This window comes from Carassius auratus, chromosome 36 (genome assembly GCF_003368295.1).
Source record: "Carassius auratus strain Wakin chromosome 36, ASM336829v1, whole genome shotgun sequence".
Lineage (NCBI taxonomy): Eukaryota > Metazoa > Chordata > Actinopteri > Cypriniformes > Cyprinidae > Carassius > Carassius auratus.
The window spans coordinates 9,746,753-9,766,430 of NC_039278.1; the positions used below are offsets into that span (position 1 = coordinate 9,746,753).

General features: G+C 36.7%; 1 protein-coding gene across 4 annotated transcripts; it reads right to left on the bottom strand.

Annotated features, from left to right (window-relative positions):
* Window positions 1-406: 406 nt before the first annotated feature.
* On the bottom strand, window positions 407-19,258 carry LOC113055193 (innate immunity activator protein-like). Of its 4 annotated transcripts, none has more exons than XM_026221233.1 (10): window positions 18,926-19,258; window positions 10,061-10,175; window positions 8,668-8,801; window positions 7,423-7,545; window positions 7,045-7,276; window positions 6,908-6,955; window positions 6,433-6,721; window positions 5,962-6,120; window positions 4,591-5,338; window positions 407-858 (listed from the first exon to the last, which is right to left on the bottom strand). In XM_026221233.1, the coding sequence occupies exons 2-10, from the start codon at window positions 10,113-10,115 to the stop codon at window positions 781-783; spliced, it is 1,866 nt and encodes a 621-aa protein (XP_026077018.1). In that variant the 5' UTR covers window positions 10,116-10,175; window positions 18,926-19,258; the 3' UTR covers window positions 407-780. The 4 variants fall into 4 exon arrangements, with proteins under 4 accessions (XP_026077018.1, XP_026077020.1, XP_026077019.1 ...); XM_026221235.1 differs by lacking the exon at window positions 18,926-19,258 and adding an exon at window positions 12,503-12,683 and having other exon boundaries at window positions 7,066-7,276; XM_026221234.1 differs by lacking the exon at window positions 18,926-19,258 and adding an exon at window positions 12,503-12,683 and having other exon boundaries at window positions 5,962-6,117.
* Between the last annotated feature and the right edge of the window lie 420 nt (window positions 19,259-19,678).

The following is a 19,678-nucleotide window of genomic DNA, read 5'->3' on the forward strand; positions in this document are numbered from 1 at the left end:
AAGAAATTCATAATTCAGAAACGGTGATAATGCAGTACTCAGCGATAGGCTGATCCACAACAGCGGTGAGAAATGTAACAGTTGGCACGTGACAACCCTGTACACTACTTCCGTAGCTATCTGAATATGCATTTTCTCGAATATTAAAATGGATACGGAACATTTTCCCCCCATTAAGAAACCATACTATAAGCCAATCTGTATAATATAATGGTTACCCTTTATAATTGCAAATTTCAGTGTTGTGACTTTCAAGAATGCTTCTGTGATCATGTCACCAGAATCATTGTGAGGTGACTTAACAAGTTTAAAATATTTCAGAAGCTGTTTTATAACACCAATTGAGTCACCATATATACAGGTCACCGTAATAACTAATCAGAACGAACATTGATTACATCATATAGACAATCTTTATTCAGAAAACTTTATTTTTTTCATCTTAGAATCAACACACACTAACCAAATAACATTAAAAACACTTAGTAACAAATTCGATTTTATTTCATCGTACAAAAAAATCAAGTTAATCTATACATAATCTATATATACATATATAAAAACCTATAAAACACTTTTTTTTAAAATTGTCTTTCACAGTAATACTTTCATCGATTTTGGGACAAGGCGTTTCATAGAAAATTATGACTGTCTTGACATCCCTATATATTTTAGTTAGATGTTAAAAAAATCTATATAATTGAATCTATCAGCCTTTAGTCCATCAGATTAATAAATTATTGAATAAATATGGCTGCTGTCAGAATGGTGTCCATGGTTTTACACCTGGCTGGCAACCTCAGAGTCATCCTCATACAACCTGTCTGGAGTCCTCAGAATGACCCGTTTCTGGGATACCTGGAGGAGCACAACAAGAAGAAAAGCGGTCATTCCATAGGAAAATTAGTTTGCACTGGTTTCTAGTAACCCTTGACTGTTGATGAAATGAAACTCAGGAGTGACTGCACAATCTGCAGATCTCTGGTGTTGTCTGAAGGTGTCATAAATCTGGACTGGGTTACACAACAGCTGGGTCTTAAATCATGGAGCTCGCAGTGTATTCTTACAACCAGAAAGGCCATTATGCAATGGATTAGATTGTATGAGCAGAATATTATCCCATTTTGTCCCAATAATTTCTAAACTACAGATTAACAGTACAGGAGACAAGTGTCTTGCTAAAAGTTTCCCAGATAATAAGATAATTGAGCTGTAGTCTTTAAGATGAGTCCAGCTGCCTCTGTATTTGAAACACACGTCTCTGGAAATCATTGCATGACATGATAAAGGACATATAATCCCACATATAATCTAAATATCTTCAAAGGGACGATCCGAGACCAAATGACTAAATTAACCAACCAAATGCATCTGAAAGTTTGTGGTTTTCAATTCCTGTGGTTTCTGTAAAATGTAAAAATGAGTGAATATGTGTCATTGCACAACCCAAGTTCCTGATTTTACTTGTATCCTGAAGGCATTCGTAGCTCAACCTAAATTTATTCAGCAGGGAATTTTCAATAATTTGTTATGTGACTTGTTGGTACATGTATACTGTTTTCTTCGGTGTTGGATTGCACATTTTTGACTGTAGCATAAATCACCTGACTCTCACGCAAATAACACTGTCTGACACCCACATTATGTTTTGAGAAACAGTTTCTGTATGGGAATGATCAAATCAGTAGTTCTCAAATGATGTGTCGCAACTCAAAATAAATGTTCTGATTGGGCCATAGACATCAGTGGGGGGAACAAACATTCGTGTCTGAATATGCCTACTTCCAAACTAGATGGAGGTGAAAAACAGTACATGAACAGAGTAGTATGTCTGAATTCACAGAATTCGAAAAATACAGATGACCTACTACTTCTTATTACTATTCAGTCTGTTAATATTTTTTCCATATTGTTCTGCTTACACATAAAATACAAGTTCTTTTTTATGTCATTGTTTAATTGTGTATAACAAACAGTTCTAGGTCCCAAAGAAAAACTACTGACATAGTCTGCTGAATATAATCTTCAGTCTCTATGACTTTCGATGTTAATAGAATGACTTTCGATGGAATACGACTAGTATTCCAATTAGTAATGGGTTCAAGTGAAAAGCATTAGGTCTTTGGGAATTATGCTTCTGACATCTTAACAAAGGACTCGATGAGTGACACCACAGCGTATGCTCAGGTTTACTGATGTATTATTGCCACCTAAAGTATGATCAAATTCAATGACAAACAATAGGAAAAAGAAAGAGTTAACAAATACACCAATCGGTTTCAGCTGGGAATATGCCAGCTATCAAAATGTTGCTTGAGGAGATACTGAAGTTGGAGTAAAAAGTGCATTGGCCAAACAAAGTATCTGGCATTCTCTAGAGAAAATAAAGGAGCTAATGGGCCGGGCCGCTATCACCATTTCCTTCCATCCAATCAAGCTTTTGTCCCTGAGAAATGCAATGCTCATATCAAGTTCACACAGTGTAGCCACTGAAAGCTTGAATGGAAATAAACAGCAGAACAGCCTTGACTGCATGTTTTCCCACTAGACTGTTGGGTTAATGGGAAAGTTCAGGAGCGCGAGGAATGGGGAAAAGCTTTGTGTGAATGAAAACCTGTGTTTGACAATACAAATGAACTCAAAGTAAGCAAATTATCCATCACATGAAGTATTTGTGGCATTTGGAGCGGAGTATGTGAGTAGACTGGAGTATGTAATCACACACCACTCCACAGTTGTAATTGCACCCAGTTACCGATCTACACTTTCTTTTAAAACATGTCTTTTTATATTATGATATATGAGGTCAAATCATGTTTGCACAGTTTCTGTACTGTTGTAAGGGTGATGTTATAATTCAGGGGTCTCCATCCCTGCTCCTGGAGATCTACCGTCCTGCAGATTTCAGCACTAACCCCAATCAAACACACATGAACCAGCTAATCAAGATGTTCAGGGTTATTTGATAATTACAGACAGGAGTGTTGGAGCTGAAGAAGGACGGTAGCTCTCCAGGAGCAGGGTTGGAAATCCCTGATATAATTGTTGTCAATTATCTAAAGTTCCCACGCCACAACTTCAGTGTTTTTTTTTTCTTCATTTGTTTGTGGTTATTAGATAAAATGTTAATGAATTTACATAGATTTAATTCACAAACAGCAATTTCTAACAATTAAGTATATTTTGGCATAATTAGCATAATAAGAACACATATTCACTTTAGAAATGTCCATGACTGTCTTTAAAGGCTCGGACACACCAAGCCAATCCTATGAACTCCAATGACACTTCCAGGAAAGCACTATTTTAAAATTCCCTGATATTTCCAGTTTATCCATGACTGTGGGAAACCTGAAAGACTACACATCTGAGAGGAGAAAGTGACATGCTACCCATCATTAGGTTTCATTTCCTTATACTGTATGACAGAGCATCTCTTAATTGTCTTTACATTTCTGTAATTAAAAAAAAATATGTATCATTTTTTTCCACTGTAAATCTTTAGTCATTCATACTCTATCATTAATTTTCATTTAACTTTTTTTTATTTTTTTTATCATGTTTCCAACTAAATTTCACGAATTCCATCTTTATTATTTTTGACTGGTAATAAATAGTCTGTCACCGCTGTAAACCTAAGATTAATTTTTTGTTGACATGCAACTGCTTTATTTATTAATGTATGAAATGCTCAAAATGGAGCGGTAACATTCTTTAAATGTGTGAGAACGCAGACACTCCTCATACTCACATATGCTACCATTCAAAATTTAATATTTTATTTCAGCAAGGATGCATTAAATTGGTCCGAAGTGACAGTAAAGACATTTATAAAGTCACAAAGGATTTGTATTTCAAAGAGAACTTTCTATTAATCAAAGAATTCTTAAAAAATGGTATCATGGTTTCCACAAAAATATTAAGCAGCACAACAATAATTTTCAACACTGACAATAAGAAATGCTTCTTGAGCACCAAATCGGCATATTATAATGGTTTCCGTAGGATCATGTGATTCAGTGACACTGAAGTGCCATCACTAAATTAGCATTTCTTTATTGTAATCATATTTAACAATATTATTGTTTATTCGTATTTTTGATCAAGTAAATGTAGACTTGTTGAACATTAGAGACTTCTTTAAAAACATTTTAAAACTCTTACAGTCCCCTAAACTTTTGCACTGATTTACAGCATTGTGTTCTAATGTCTCTGGGCAAACATGAACAACAAAATGACAATTATGATTTGTTTGCGGTTTGCTATTGTGCCATTCCCTAAACTTATTCCAATCAAAAGCTCTTTTATCTGAACACCACACCTAGAGCCAGCAGTGATCTCACTATGACGCAGCAAGAACACCAAGCGATACTTTCCCTGTTCCCAAGACAGGCCTGGGCACTGCTTAACTGATCTGCCTTCCCTGGAAATTCCTCACCCAACAGACTGATATTTGACAGAATGGTGATAGAGCTCTATTCTATTTCGAGAGCCAAGATACTTGCATATTTGGAGCTTTTCCTTTCTCTTTGCAGGTCAATACATTTCCCGCACATTTATTCTGAGTGACTGAGAGGAACAACTATTTACCTGCTGTTCCTGGTAATGTTGGTGCTGGGAATACGAAAGTGGGGACTCTTGCCCAGGCGCATTTCGGATGCGGAATGTGCCCTGCCTGTTTCGGTCCAGTGAGTGCGGTCGGAGTTGGTTGCGCTGGTGCCATGATTTGAGTTCCTCTGACACCACCTGCCGTGGCAGTCCTCTGCTAGGATGGTGAGGACACTCTCTCAGAGAAGGAGCCCGTGACAGTTTCACATGGGCGGGTATCATCCTGCAACTTCGCTGCTGGGAAGGCATAGCCTCGCTATAGTAGTACTCATAGTGACCATTAGAAGAATAAACAGGCATAGGGGCCTGGTGGCTTATGTACGACCTTCCACTGTCCCTTTCCAAGGGGTGACCCCATCCATCCTCCACGTACCCCCTGGAAAAACTTGGTGAGGACTGGTACTGAGGGTTCTTGTAGAAGTGGTTAGGGGAGCATCTTTGTGGTACATGGCTGTCATTAAGACTGGCGTATTGGTGTCCGTACTGGGCTTGGTAGGGCCATGGAAGTTCCCCAGGGTGCTCCTGACAGGGCGAGCTGGAGTAGGACTGTACAGAGTGCTCTGAGTTGCTGTCCTCAGAACTAGAGTAGTACAAAGGGTGTCCTACATTTAGACTTAAAGGAGAGTATTCTGATGGTGTCACTGCAAACTCTGTCAGTCGTCTCCTGGGGCCCCTTGAGCGCCCACGTTCCCGCTCAGGAGCATAAGGGTTGGATTCAGTGTTGGGAACTCTGTTATAATGAGAAATGAATCGTTTTGTCAAGATTTGAGATAGACATAATATCCATAAAACATAAAACAATATCACAGTGACAGAAAAGACTTTTAAAATATTATTAACTACAATAAATGTTTTTTTTTTTAATTAATCAAAGAACCGTCAAAACTAAATGTATCTGGGTTTCCAAAAAAATAAAAAATAAAATAAGAAACACAAAATTTTTCAACATTTATGATAATAATAAATGTTTTTTGAACACCTAATCAGAATGATTTTTGAGGGATCATCTGACACTGAAGACTGAAGGAATGGCTGATAAAAATTCATCTTTGACATCAAATGAAGTAACATTATAAAATGTTAAAACAAAGTTTTTTTTAAATTGTAATAATATTGCACAATATTACAGTTTTTATTCTATTTTTATCATAACAATGCATCATATGAAAAATATATGGGTTATAATTATTTAAAATACTCCTGTTTTCACCTTTTTTAATTTAATTTAACGCAGCCTCAATGCATTAAACATAAGAGACTGCTTTTAAAAATAGGAAGAAGAAAAAACATACCGTCCGCAAACTTCAGAATGGTATTGTATATACAAGGTTTGTGAGTAAACGGAGATCAAACCTAAGGGTATGTCTCCTGCGCAAGTGCATCTCTGGAGTGGTGGGTGCGCTGCAGGACTGTGTGTGTTTCAGGGCAGCATGGGTGGGTATTTGCAGTGGTATCCCGGCATCCGCAAGACAAACCTCCAGAGGAGGCAACGTGGGTGTAACAGCAGGACTACTGTGCAATGAAAAACAAAAACACTTCCTTTTACAATTATGAAGACAAAACCAAAACAGTACAGCTGCAGTTTTATGACGTGCTCCACTGACAACAATACATGTGTTCCATAAATCAGATGTTTGGCTTCATAGGCATTACAGAAGAGGGGGTGTGGTCATACCCATCCTTAACAATTACTAAACAATGACTTAATGACCAGATGAGTCAAAACTGCTTTTCAAAGGTCACGGATGACATGCTTTTGACATTTAACACCTGCTTGGCACAGTACAAAAAAATGTAAAGAAAAAAAAGAAAAGATGTATGTACCTGGATTTGATGCTACTAGATCTTTTCTTTTTCTGATAGGGCTGGTCCAAACTACTCTCCATCCAGGGAGAGTTTTGAATGGGGGCAGGGTCATGCTCTGAGATAGGACTCTGGCATGTGTGCAAGTCCTCCAGGGATTGTTGGGGGGTTCGATGGACAATGGCCTCCAGGGGCCGATAGGAGGGGGCTACAGGTGTATGAGGAGGGGCATTAGAGTTGTTTAGAGGTGAAGGGGGAAGGTCTACAACAGGAGCAGGAGGCTCGGAGGAAAGCTGGGAAGACAATTCCTCTGAAACACGGAGAGATTATTTAAATTAACAAGGGCAACTAACAAATAAAATGGAGATTGCCTTATAAAATGTATTTAAAAAAACTTATATTAGAAATAATTAATAAACAGAATAAAGTCTTTAACTAAATAATATTATACATAATTTTATTTTAAACTTTTCACATAACAAAAGTTTTCACTTACCCTCATCAAGAATAGCCGAGTCTGACAATGAGCTATCATCTGAAGTGCCTTGATTTAAAGACAAGATTTTTTATCAAACTCATAATTCATTACACAGTACATAATTGAAAAAGTAAGAGCTCCTATAAATCACTCACATCCTCTCTGTGTGATCATACCAGGGTGTGGTGAGGATCGGCTATGTTCCAGTCGCAGCCTGAACACAGCTTCCTGTAGATCTTTGAGCTTCCTTTCCTCACGCTTGTACTGCTGCAGACGACTCCTCTTCACCGCTTTGCTGAGATGCTCCTCCTGGCACAGTCTCTGGGCCGCCACGTATATCTGCTGCTGGAGAGCCAGATCAGCCTCCACAGAGCTCAGCTCAGAGTCCTGTGTATCAGATTCATCAGATTCAGACTTATTTATATGAACTTGATGGGTATCTTAGATGTTTAAATACTTGGAAACAAGTCGATTGTTATCCAGATCTATATGATTTCAGAAAATAAAGATTAAGTGCTAGTTCAGGTCATTACCTCAGTTTTATGTAGGATACTTGGCTCATCTAATTTAAAAGAAGCTCCAATGCGCCGGCGAATCTGAGGGGGCTTCTCTGCAGGTGACAGAGGATAGTCTGAGGACAAATGTCCTGTAAGTTCCTGAAGGAGAAGAGGGAACTGATTAGGGATGCATCGATATTACAATTGACTAAACTAAAATGGAATGTTTTGAAATTCTACAAGTGAATATTAATTTTCAGATTTGATAAAGACTGCATTTAACAGTGTCATTAAATTGTTGGTGCTTCTAAATATTAACTTTAAGTGGGCGTTAAATGGTGCCAAACATGATGTAAAAATAGTGGAAATGAGCAGCATAGTTAAATATACAATATAAATCATGAAAATCAGCTGATATTTAAGACTGGCATTAACTTTTTGTGGTGGTCAAGATCTGTAATTTGTCAGTGTAATTTGTAAGTATAATTACGCTAATTACATAGTCAGTTAATTAAGTCACAAGCAAGTTATCACGAACAGGCCTTTAACCAGAATTCCTGTTTCTCCAGTATGAAACCTTTCAGCTAGTTGGGACAAGTTACAGCTTTCAACCGCTACATTATGCAAGCCTGGTGTTGAAAGTTTCGGTTCTTGCCTAAGCCGTACTGAGGGCCCTACCTGCTAAACTAAACCAGCCATCTATTTTCTCCAAATCCATGCCAGCATATGTTTAGATACAGTTCTCTTTGAGACAAAAAACTCGGGACTACATATCCTTAAAAGCCACAATAAAGGTGAAGCCCATCAAGAACAAATGATACACACACTGGCATGACTTCAGACTTATGGTGACACATAACACCTGGACAAGTCACAGCAAGTGACTCCAACAGGAAACAATGATGCATTTCTGAGACTTAACAGCTTATCCAGAGGACTTCTAGTTCACAAAGCCTCTGGATCTGAAGATGATAAACCTTTGGGTGACTTGTGCACTCAGTCATTGGCATACTTTATTAAATATATTATATTACATACTCCTGTTGTGCTCTTAAGAGAGGTGGGAATGTTCTGATTAATGACATAAACAATCTTTAAGCATTCTGCAGCATTTGACATGCCTTCTGAAGTTATTTTGGGTGGAAAATTAAACTTCAAAAACATGATGGTATCAGGATGTAGTGGAAGTCCCCTCTAATTCCCATGTGAAAACTTCTTTATCTCTTTTCAGGAGTATTTTGGTGGATCAGGATGTGTTAATGAGTGAGGACGGTGACTCACGGCTTCTCTGATGCAGAGTTTCTTGAGCTCCAGTAAGCACATCTTCAGCCTGTCCTCCAGAGCTTGCTGCTTGAGTTTCATGACCCGGGTGTGAGTGTTCACATCTTTCATCACTGTGGCGGGACTGTCAGGCCCTACAACACAGAAACCACACCACGATTAGGAGCAGATAACAGAAAATCAGCAACTACATAAAGTACTGGTCTTTGCTTCAATATGAGTATAGTCAATATAGACTATATAACTTTAAATGTTGTCTACTCTAAATCATAACCAAATTATGATATAATATCACTGCAAAAAATCCAAATGATGCCAATTTGTAATCAGCGTTTGAGCGAGGGCATATCTTAAACCGGTGTAGACTTTCAGGAAACAAATACCATCAACACCTATGATATGATAAAAAATGAAATGAAGACTATGACTGGTGGTTTGAGTCACTTGAAAATGGCTAAATGAGTGACAACAAAGAATTTATGTCTTCTGTATCTGGTAACTGGAAGCTTATTTACTGAATTCTTAAACATACATTTCCAATCAATCATGTGACAGCACACAAAGAAATAACTAAGCAATGACAAAAAACGCACAGATTTGTTTTTTTATTATGAAGTCTAAATTACATTCCTTTGTCAGAAAAAGGCTGTTTCTAGTTTATAAGGGCTTTTTAAAAACCTGGTATAGCATAGTTACTTCCAATTCAACTTGGTTACACCATTACAGGTGTAATGTACATAAAAAAAAAAAAAAAAGAGACATCCATTACATACATTTTCAAATGTACGGAGCCCCGCACATATCAAAAAAATTGTGCACGATTTACTAATTAGTTCCCTCTATGTACTAAAACGTGCACACGATTACTATTGCATTCCCTCGATTTACTATTTAGTTCCCTCGATTTATAAATTGTGCGCACGATTTATTAATTAATTCCCTCGATTTGCTAAATCATGTGCACAATTTATTTATTTTTTCTAGCATGTCATATGCGGGGCTTCGTACAAATGTATGTAAAAATTACACTACTGTTAAAAATGTGGTCATGTTTACCAAGGCTGCATTTATTTGATCAAAAATACAGTAAAAACTAAAATATTCTTACAAAATAAAACATTCTTACAATTGAAAAAATATTTACAGATTTTTTTTTTATGTTAGATTTAGAAATTTAATTTTTCAGCAGCCGTTATTTTCAGCAGCTAGAAGTGTCACATGATCTTTCAGAAATCATTCTGACACAAAGGTGAGTAAATGATGATAATCATAATTTTCATTTCATTATCATTTTTGGGTAAACTCTTTATTTCTTTAAGCTCACAACCACATGCTATATTATACAGCATGCATCATATCATTGTACAGGCGAGGTTTAACAGGCTGAACCTACCAGAATGCAGAATAACCCCACTATCAGTATCACTGATCTCCTCTTTTCCTTCCATGACGGCCGGTCAAGTGGTCTTTGAAGTGAAAGCCTTGGTTTTCTCTTACTTCACGAGTTCCTAAAAAGTAAATACAACTTTATCACACTCACCAGAGACCAATTTAGCTGTTCAAGCCAAAGTGAACAAAAACTTGTCTCGTGGAACCACTCAGTCCTTCAGCTGTGACGGGTCTCCTGACCCAGAGCAACAGGGGTCAGAGCGGATTCCGGCAAACAATAGTTTTCACAGGGCCACTAAAAATCACAGTCTAACTATGCCTCTCAGTTATGCACCGTCAGCAGGAGCTCAGGGTGAGTTTTAACTAAGAGGCCATTCAAGTAAGTGCTCTTCCTTTAAACATCCAGGAGGAACAAGGCTGTGCTGTGCTTATATTACAACACTGGAATGTTCCCAACAGAAGAGGTTAATGATGTGGGCTGCTATGCCTCATTGCACTCACTTGTAATTAATTAACCTTGATTCACTTCTACATAAGTTTCTCTGACTACTTATAGTTAAAAGGAATGGTGATTAGCGACTGACTGGTTTTCACATCAACTATAATAACATTTATGGCAAATGCTTTTATATATTTACATATGTATACTTGTGTATATATAGTAACCTAAAAGTAACCAAAAATGGTAACAACTAAATTAAATATAAATGTTAATTTGTGTTACAAGTTGTTTGTGAATAGATAGGATCCCTAAAGTTGCAAAGACTAAAGTCTCAAACCCAAAGAGATATTCTTTATAAAATTAAAGACTTGTCAACACCCTCCTAAAACACCTCGTCTAAACACGCCCCCACATGTCTACATCACTGTGTGGGGAGATTTGCATAACTCCGCCCAAAAGTACACGCAAAAAAAAGAAGGAGTAAATTTGATAAATTTGATTCGCTGTAGTATTGTTGCCACTGTCATGTTGTGGAGGTACTGTGTTTCGTTGTGAAACGTTGTGTAAGACCAAAAGAGAACACGACTAGAAATCAGTGGTTAAGTTTTATTTACAACACTGTTCCAGAACAGTTTAACCCAAATGTTTGTGTAAAACGCATTTTACGGAGGACTGTTTCCTGAACCTGGGAGAGTACAAGGCCGGCTGTTCACAAAGGCCATTTTTTATATAGTTGGTCAATTTCAACTTTGCAAGGACAGTCTGGTGCTTTTGACTCAAAGACTGTAAGTACGTTTTCATATTTAAAGACTTTGCCACTGATGATTCCAACATGAGTTCTGAGCTGTGTAGAGTAATGCTTGTTGTTGTCGTTTCTCCAATCACAAATGCAGACATGGTTTTATGTTTATGCAGCGCTCACCAATCACTTTACAGCTCGCTTTTCAGAATGATGAGGTTTTTAAAAACATTTCAGAAAGGCAGGGCATAGATGAGCAACAATAATGTAAGGTATGTGGAAAAGAATGCGTTTTTTGAACCTTAAACTGCACAAACACTAACCAAAGACACAAAATAATGTTCTTTTTTGCAACGTCACATGACCCCTTTAAAATCTCCCTATAGTCAAAAACAACTCATATATATCTTTGTGGCATTTCTCAACAATATGTGCCATCACAGTGCCAAAGTCCGGACTCCTGCCAGCTTATGACACATATGTTCTGTGGTGTAAAACTATTACAAATCCAAGAGTCTCACCAGCTTCCTGTCAGTATGTCAAAATGTTATTCTACGTCATGATGACAATTTCCTGAGTAAGCTGTGAATATCTACAGCAGGGACAATGACTAACAGATGTTAGATACGAGATCTATAATTGGTCAGCAGTCGGTTTACTGTCAGTGCATTACAGCTGTGATTTTATTACTTTGAAACTGCAGAAATCTGACAGTCTCTCAGTCACTAATAGTGCAACTGGGTCAAACATTCTCATTATCACAATCTTTAAAGAGATATAACACAAAGAAATAACCTCGTGTTAATAAGGTACCAGCAGTATTGAATAAAATATTAAATGCTAACCAGTAGTTGTTATGTTTATGTTGGGAATCAATTTTTGATTACAGTTTTATTTCTGCATTTTATTATTAGTAATATTATTTAAATATAAATTTTGCTTTTGGGCTATAAGTTAACATTTCTTAATTTGAGAATGAATGGCTTTAAATAATTGGTGTCATTTTTCAGTAGACTCAATATTAAAGAACCGATAACTGATCAAGTAGAGAAATCAGTCAACCCGATGCAGATATTAAAACACACTAAACTGACCCACAGAAATGTTGCTTGTTAGAATTACAACTGACATATCACACAACCAGTGAGAACATTCTCTAAACAACAAAAAGAGAATACAAGACAACTAAGTATGAAAGCATTTAGCTGAGCTTGCATGATACCATATACGATAAACTGCAGTCATTATTACATAAACGTACTCACATATTGTAAAACACTGATTTCCTTTAAAGTATGAGTGTATCCAGCAAACAAAATCAGTTGATTTCCCCGAGATGTCTAGCTCCACACTGCACTCTAACTCTGGATGAACACCGGTAGGAGTTCGTACTGTAAAAATGAACCTGGGCGCGTCTTGTGCATATCTCTTGTGTCTGTGTGTGTGTGTGTGAGAGATATCACAATGTCACACCTCTTGTACACACTTGACGAAGGCTATAACTCCCCCTGTTGTCTTTGTTATCAGAATGTGCACATACACGTATGTAGCAAGTGATGAAATCACATCATAAAAGTGTGTAAGTCTAAACATTGTAAATCTTGGACTCAGAATGTAATTCAGACTTGGAAAAAAACCACAATAGGCTTTCCATACTTTAAATAGTTAAATAAAGTTAGTTTTTCTAAAAACCTGGGTTAACAGAATCCTGGGTTATACTGCTTCACATTTCACACTGCTCATACTTTACACAAAGTTTTCCTATTTACTCCATTTCATGTGTTTTCTGTCACTTTTATTTTTCCACTCAAACACTGAAATGACTGTTTATATAAAAAAAGAACAGGGTTTCATAACCCCACGAAAAAAAAGCTAAAACCTTTGGCTGACCCTGCTTCTTAATCACAAGTGTGAAATGTTAAAAGTGGAGTGTAATGAAGATAACCCCGGGTTAAGAGCAGTGTGAAAATCCCTCATAAAAGTTTAGAAAGCTTTAAAACAAAGAAATAATGAATAAGAATTACTTCAGATTCTTTAATATTTCTGGGTCACTAATCAAAAAAGCAAAGTTGTCACAGTGATCATGTTAACACCATGTTAAAATCCACTGAAGGACAAGATGTTCTGGATCCTCTGAAATGCTTAAGAATATGATCATCATATGTTACACAAACTTAAGAAGTTTATGCAGTTCAAATGTAATTATTAAAGCAAAAGGGTGAAAAAAAGGTGACATGCATTTACATTTTTTGGTTTAACTTTTCAAACCAATTGGTATGCTTAGGCCTTCACAGGTCTGTGTTTTAATGAGATCCTGCTGCCGCCTAATGGAGACACTTAGACCAACACCATTTTAAAACCATTTGCCTATACTTTATTTTTTTTTCTCAGATGTCCCAGATCACCCCAGTTTACCATTTGCATTTAACTGATTCGAAGATATAACACCAAACAAGCAAGCAAAGCAAGCAAACAATCTCCTTGTTCAATGACAATTTTAACAGTACTGTAATGTGAATGCTGTTGTCACACTACAGTTAGCTCAGTGAGGCACTGTAGACAATCATTCCACTCTAACATTCTGACCCAATAGGAAACCAACCCACACACAGATGTCAGGGGAAGGCTTTTCCAGAGTACTGTGGGAGACGCTGCACCTGCTGCTCTCATGCGCCATTCACATACATTCAGGATCCTTGTTCTCACACTGGCTCTCCAAGAATGTAGGAGTCACCAGGGCTGCCAGACGGGATAGTATCCTATCACCCAAGGAAAGACGACTGCTGAGGCATACCAGTATCTGGTTTCACAACTCTATACAATTACTCTGCATCAAAAACAAATCTGGCTACCACTTATAACAAAATTCTAGGAATGGGTTGGTCACTTTGCACATTTGACTACTCTAACATAAATTTACATTTATCAAAGCTATAAGCATTTCAATTTTTATAGGAAAAAAAAAAATTTGAATCTTTGATTCATTTTTTCTTATAGTCACTTGATTATGATCCGTAGCTATGTTTGTATGCACCCAAATTATACATTTATAATCTGACTGCTGGCTCAGTCAGACTGAAATGCATTCATGCACATTAACCAATCTGACTGACCCTAAACCAAATAAAACTTTGATTGGATTTAAAAGAGTGGTGTACAACTAAAATGATCCAATCAATAGGATAAAATTAAACATGTAAATGCTTTAATTTGACTACTTTCTCAATTTGATTCAAAAATACCTTGCACAGTGCTGTGACACATATGTTCACATACGTTTCACATCATATGATTTTTTTTCCTCTTAGGCCCTAATTTGTATATCTTGACACTAAACCAGGATAACATAAATGCAACAGGGTTCAATTGGGATCATGTCAGCTTTTTAAAAGGGATACATGTTTTCAAGATTCAAAAACATAAAAAACACCATTACAGTATCATAAAGTGGTTGATTAGACTCATGAGCTACTGTATATGTCAAGTTTTCTGAGTCAATTTCTTTGTCCAAAATAGAAATAAAGTCATATGGGTTTAGAACAACATAAGGGTTTGAGAAATTATAGCAGAATGCAGAAATCACTACTTGCCTTTGCCTAACATAACCATGGGCCGGGCTCCACAAACACTGAATTGAGGACTGGACTCTGAGCTGACCAGATTTAGCCACAAGACTTAATTAGGAGGTAATTGAGTTTTCTGGATCATGTTATTTGTGTCAAAATAAATCCCAAAGGGACGTCCTTGCTAGGAGGAGTTACTGTAGGCCCAAGTGTGCTATTTCAAACAAATCAGGCAAACACAACTGATATTAAGTAGGGAACTTTCTGAGAACTGCACAGTAAATGCACAAAGGGTGATAAAAAAAAAAAAGAACAGTTCATTAGTGTTTTCTTTAACTATTGGGATGACACTAATTAGTCAATTCTAGGATAGTTTCTTTTTTTATCTTCCTGTAGCTTTTTTTTTAATCTTCCTGTAGCTTTATTAAGAAAGCTAAGAAAGCTCAAATCCTTTGCTGTAAAAAGTGTTTCTTGGGTCATGTCAAAAGTGCATGTGAAGTTATGTAGCAATAAAGTCTGCAAGGGCAGCAATGGGTCACAAATCTAAACTAGCAAACTGATCAAGACAGCTGTGATAGAATTTATGAACTGTTTATTTAGTACAACACCCACTGGATTTCCATAGGATTAGCTGTCTATAAGTTGATATATTGTATAGAAGCCTGTAGATTCATATCTCTCCTGTTCCCGGGGATGTGGGATATGTCGGATTAGCATGTATGGGAGCTGGAGAGGGTTTTATTATTGTGGGGATCTCCCCCATCCTGCCCATTCAGAGAGGGAGCTCAGGCATGCTGGGAACATCAGTGAACTGTGACGGTCGCATATTAACCTTTACTTATGGCCTGTCTACACCAGACACACAAAGAAATAAATAAAATAAAATACTAATTATGAGAAGGAAAAGGTCATTTGCATGATACTAAATCTTTTGCCATTACATACAAGGGAAAATAGACTGTCAAAACATTACTAAGATTATACACATACACTATTTTAATAGTCTGGGATCGGTAAGATTTTTTAAATGCTTTTGAAAGAAATCTCTTAAGGCACCAAATGTACATTTATTTGATGAAAATTACAGTAGACTTAAGTACAGTATTTAGCCTTAATAGGAATAAGAAGGGCCTCAAATTTGATCTTAACTATACACTCCGTGCATCGATGTCAGTAATTAGTGACTTGTAATTACTTCAAACTAGTATCCATAGTATGAAACTAGATAATTAAAGCTTTGGTGTGTGAAACTGAGAAGGAAAAGGCCTATGAACACCCAACACCGCACCCTGGCATTTGGTAGTTGTGTGGCCACAAGGCACCCTTTTGGGAAAAAGAGGGTGTAAAGTTGAAATTGGTTTCAAGTGAGCCAAAGCACAGCTGGATTCTCTGATGTGGACTGACATGTCATGCTCTGTACCACCAGCACTGCAGAGTGGCACGAATCCCTCAGACTGCAAACCCCAGAAGTACTTTCCCTCCGTATATTCATTACAACTGCGGCAAGACTCAGCAAATGAAACGGACCTCACATAACCTGGCTTAACTCACTCTGTTCCACTCAGTGGTATGTATGCTAGTGGAAAATGTTTGTGGCTAATTCACCCTTTTGAATATAAATCATTATAATAGGGCATAATATGGCATTATGTTGATTACTACAAGATTTTTGACTTTCCCTCCTCTCATATTATGCTTTTTCACTTTATTAATTTTAGTCAGTGTCTAGTGTTTATGTTTGGGCATAAAATATCTACAAAATTACAAATCTCAAAGTCCACTCCAAAGGGAGATATTTTGTAAAAAAAATAAATAAAAATAAAACTTTTTAAGAACTACAACGAACAGCTCGTTTGGACATGTGGTGTCACAAAGCGTCCCATTAGAATATCATTAAAATACAGAAATTAGAAGAGTTGGAGGGTGGGGAGGGGCATTTAGTGCAGAAGACAAGACGAAGATGAAGAGGAAGTGCAGCTACAAAGTTAGTGCATCAGAGAACACAAAGAAGAAGAGCTGCAGTAGCATCAAGTTTTCAGTATGTCTAAATTTGGTCGCACACCGGACGAGAAGCGCAGTGCCATGTCTAGATCCATTCTTACAACAAGTACGACATGACGTATCTGGGTGCCGGCAGTGTGCGTACACTCATAGAAAATATGGTGTTCGAATTTTAAAGACGTGGCGTGACGTGACTCATCCGGTGTGCGACTGCCTTAAGAAACATCTTTGTTTGGGCTTCCGAAAGTGGATGATGTCAAGAAACACTCACTGACTGCGTAAAATTCAAGACTTTGTAAAAGAGCATAATAGGACCCCTTTTTAAAAGAAATAGCAAAAATCTGTTTTACAGTGAGGCACTTACTTTGGAAATGAATGGTGCCCAAAAAAAGCTATTTTGTTATATCCAATTTTACAATTATATTAATTATATTCTGCAAGTTTACAGTGGAATATTACTGTTACACAAAAAAAATTTAATAAAATAAATAATACACGGGGCAGCATTGTATTGATATTCTTTTATCTATTACTCAAGAAAACAATATATTGTTTTAAACGTCCTTTCTTTATCCAAGAGGATGTGCAGTGTTTCTCTGAAATCAGTGTGTTATGGCTACATATGGCTTTAGTTGGTTCCTGTTTAGTCTTTGTGTCAAACACAGGACAGTAGATAGATATTTTACATATGTGACTATGTAACAGTAACACAGTTTAATAAAAGGCTTTTTATTACTAAATCCTTCAGCTTTACAAGTGCTGAATGATGATGGATGTATTAGTTTATAAGAAAGGAAATAACTCACTTTTCAACTGTTTTGACTCGTATTACTCTAGACATCTTACAGTACAATATATTTTGTATGGAAAGGAAGGTACAGTACAGTAATCACTGTATGTTGAAATATGTAATTTGGTAGAAATTAGAATAACACAACACAACACAAATTAAGTTAAATCCAATATAATGCATTGCCGCACAAGCGGATGAAATAGAAACATCACTACAGGCGCCTGTCATTGTTTTATTTAGGCCACATCCAGAGGTTCTAATGAGAGCCTTAAAATTGAGCTGTCAGCAGCAAACAATACACACACGCTGCTTGGCTCCGGCTTGGCCGACCCTGGCTATGAATCAACAAAGCCACAGATTCCAGGGCTATTCACGTTCAGTGGTCTACACACCTCCCTCTGATGCCAGCCCACTCAAATCATCCTTGATGCTCTGAATCACACTGATCACTGGATTCCACAGCACTTCTCAAGGACAAATAATTCAGTTGTGTTTCTTACAATAATATCCACCTTTAGACAATGAAACAATACATGTGATTCTCATACTGCAGCTAAAATACCTGTGAAGGTTTCTTTCCTCCTTGGGTTCTAAACAAAGCTTTACAACTTCTCTACTCTGTCCATAGAATAATATACTTCCATATAAACAACAATCGCAAGAGCTGACTAACTTCACACTTTAAAAATGTTTTCATCAGTATAATATGTTCCCATCCATTCTGCAGTTCACAATACAAAATCATTTTTGTCATTTCTACTTAACTGTGTGAAAAAAGTATAAAAATGGATTTTCTTAGTTACTAATAAAATTAGTACCAAAAGAGGTCAAAATTTAAAAGAACTTATCACTGCAGGTTGTATGTTGGCATCATTTAGATTTTACTTAAAAGTTTAAGACAGTCAATGAACTTTGTAATACGGACTATTTATTTTAAATGAAACCTCAACCAAAGAGTTTACATATGATTAAACATGCAGATATGTTTCAGATAAACTTCTGCAGTGATAGTTTTGACACAATGTCTGTATTTGTCATCGTTGCAAAATTCGAATCTGTATATTTTGCGACATTCTTGATTAATTCAAATAGGAGAATGTAATGTTACTTTGTTCAATTTCGTTCAGCGTACGCTGTCTTAAAACTACATAGAAGTATCCTAAATATATAGAGTATAAGATTTCTTTATAGATGTCCAACTTTGAATAGGTAAAAAGAGTTTGAATACTGGCAAAACTTTGGTTGAAGTGGATATGCTGTATAAAAGCTTGTGAGCTTTGTTAGTTAAGCCTATGTGTAGGTATTATCGATTAAGGAAAATGTTACCATACCTTTTGTCGTCATAACAGGAAAACCGATTGTCGTCAAATCGTTGTGCAATGCATTATCATGGGATATTATTTAACCACGCTTTCTCCTGCGCCGCGTTCCAAATTGATGGAAGCGAGATTCTGAAGAATGGACGATACCAAACCACGCGATCTAAGATGTTGTTTCTCACGTAGATTATCGTCGATGGTTCTGACAATAAAAATAACCTTTAAAAGAAATTCGTAAAGCAGTGAAATTAACATGAGTCGTCTGAAGAAGTGGGAGACCTGTATTATTATTCTTTATAATTTTACAACAGCACTTTTATGGAAACTTAAAACCATATCCCCCATGTGACAATGGTACGGCCCTCACCCCTGCAGAAACTTTTTTCACTGCGCTGACTGAACTAGCTATGGGAAGTTCGACTCATTTCCTCGAATCGGATCCTTAGAACAACTCATTTCAAATAACCGGTTTAAAACGATTCTAAAACCTTTAAATAGTTGTAGTATATTACTATATTATTAACAATGATAATATGTTTAATAATACGTGTGCTTATTGTAATTCCAGCTCTGTTTGATACAACCACGATAAAGTATCTTCTCCCCAATCATTCAAATCTCTGGTTCACCCGAGATGTTATAGCTAACTAGGATCATTACGAATCTGCCTTGTCTGAAAAAGACGGTTTTCATTTTCTGTTGACTCGTAAACGAAATGTTCAAACCGATTTGGTGAACCGGTTCAAACGATTCATTCACAAATAG

Bases quoted from the DNA above. Each gene is read 5' to 3' on its own strand.
- LOC113055193 (XM_026221233.1), bottom strand. From the start codon at position 10,115: ATGGAAGGAAAAGAGGAGATCAGTGATACTGATAGTGGGGTTATTCTG. The intron at 7,277-7,422 runs GTAATGACCTGA...TCTGATACACAG, and splicing joins GTATCCTACATAAAACTGAG to GACTCTGAGCTGAGCTCTGT. The intron at 6,121-6,432 runs GTACATACATCT...TTCATTGCACAG, and splicing joins TCTAGTAGCATCAAATCCAG to TAGTCCTGCTGTTACACCCA.